Below are 1570 nucleotides of genomic sequence, written 5' to 3' on the forward strand. Positions count from 1 at the left end.
CTGTGGAGCAAGACATTCTTTCCCTAACTGAGGAGAGATTTGTTGGTTTGCATATAATTAGTGCAAACGTCCACTAAGATAAGTTGAGAAAGTGGTCTTTGTGTGACTGCCTGAGAAGTTTGAAGTTGCCAGCAGACATTGTTGAAGTGGCAGTAGTTACATGGGTTGTGACTCTGCCTTGGAATCAGGCCCAAGGTTACAATCTGTATTTTCAAAGGTGTCATTATTGTATAATGTCTAGAGGCAGTTAATCGGGACAGTGCATACAAGAACATCAAGAACAAAAGCCACAGGGAATTGGCAAAAGTGTTAAAATGAAAGACAGCTAGCAATGGTTCTGTAGTTGAGAGATGTCCCAAATTCAAGTCCCAGCACCCAACACATCGCATGGCTCAAACTGCTAACTCCAGGTCCTGGGAAGCAGACACCCTCTTCTGGACTCTTAGGGCCCTTTGTTCATGTGCACCTTCTGACCCTCAGATACACATTTTAAAATGAATTTTTTTTTCTTTTTTTTTTTTTCGGAGCTGGGGACCGAACCCCATGAATTTTTTTTTTTTAAGCCAAGAAAAGCTACTAACATTTCTTTGTATATTCCAGGGTAGATTCAATAGCACATAAAAAGAACTTAATTCTAAAGTCATATCAGAGTGTAAACATCATTGACTTACTTCATTATCACAACTGTGATTCTCCATCATCAACAAAAGCTGAGATTTTGAAATGCTTGTTAAACCTGCAAATTCAACATATCAGTGCCAGGTTTGCTGTCTTCCTAACAGGTAAATATAAGCTAAATTCTACTCTTCATTACTCAGCTAATGCTAACCAAGGACAGCTGTACAAATAGCCTTCCTAATTAGCTGTTGTATGCCTTGGATACATAGGAGTATCCATAGCTAGTAGTATAGCATGTGTTTTGAACACTTCATAGGATGTTTGCCAAGGAGTGCTGTTTCTCTAGTTAACTCTTGCACTCAGTGTTATCAGGTCCTGCACATACATATCCTACCTTACACATCTGAGTCCTTGCTGGACCTGGTACAATGTCCCTTCCCTCCACCCTGTATTGCTGCCCTGAAGCCTTCATTTTTCTTCTGACTTTAATTAATTAATTCTGCCACCTTGAAAAAGCTAAACATCCTGGCCTTTTGTCATTTTTTTTTCTTCCTTTACAGACAAGCCTGCGGTCTCTACAGAAATCTTTGAAAATCATGGCATCCTCGTTACAGATGTAAACTACTTCACTGAAAATATACAAAAGATAGCAGCTCCATTTAGGAGTAGCTATTGGTAAGAACTTTTTGTAAAACTCCCCTTGAAAAGTGGAGTTATTGGCAGCAGACACTGCCACTGATGGAAAGAATGCTGTTCAAAAACTGCTCTTTAAATTGTAAAGTTGTGGGGTTGGGGATTTAGCTCAGTGGTAGAGCGCTTGCCTAGGAAGCGCAAGGCCCTGGGTTCGGTCCCCAGCTCCGGAAAAAAAAGAACCAAAAAAAAAAAAAAAAATTGTAAAGTTGTCCCAGTTTAATTTTTTGGTCATTTTCTTACCAACTTTGTGTTTCTACAG

The 1570-nt window shown here is 39.6% G+C and overlaps 1 protein-coding gene across 7 annotated transcripts in view; it reads left to right on the forward strand.

The window, feature by feature from the left end:
• Tasor2 (transcription activation suppressor family member 2) overlaps nt 1-1570 on the forward strand; it is a 55223-nt gene that overhangs the window by 52082 nt on the left and 1571 nt on the right. For 6 of the 7 annotated variants that reach the window (XM_006254223.5, XM_039096362.2, NM_001427686.1 and 3 more), the window contains 2 exon segments: nt 601-782; nt 1179-1293. In XM_006254223.5, coding sequence (XP_006254285.1) covers nt 601-782; nt 1179-1293 — 297 coding nt within the window. 7 annotated transcript variants of the gene reach the window in all.

Source organism: Rattus norvegicus, chromosome 17, assembly GCF_036323735.1.
Source record: "Rattus norvegicus strain BN/NHsdMcwi chromosome 17, GRCr8, whole genome shotgun sequence".
Lineage (NCBI taxonomy): Eukaryota > Metazoa > Chordata > Mammalia > Rodentia > Muridae > Rattus > Rattus norvegicus.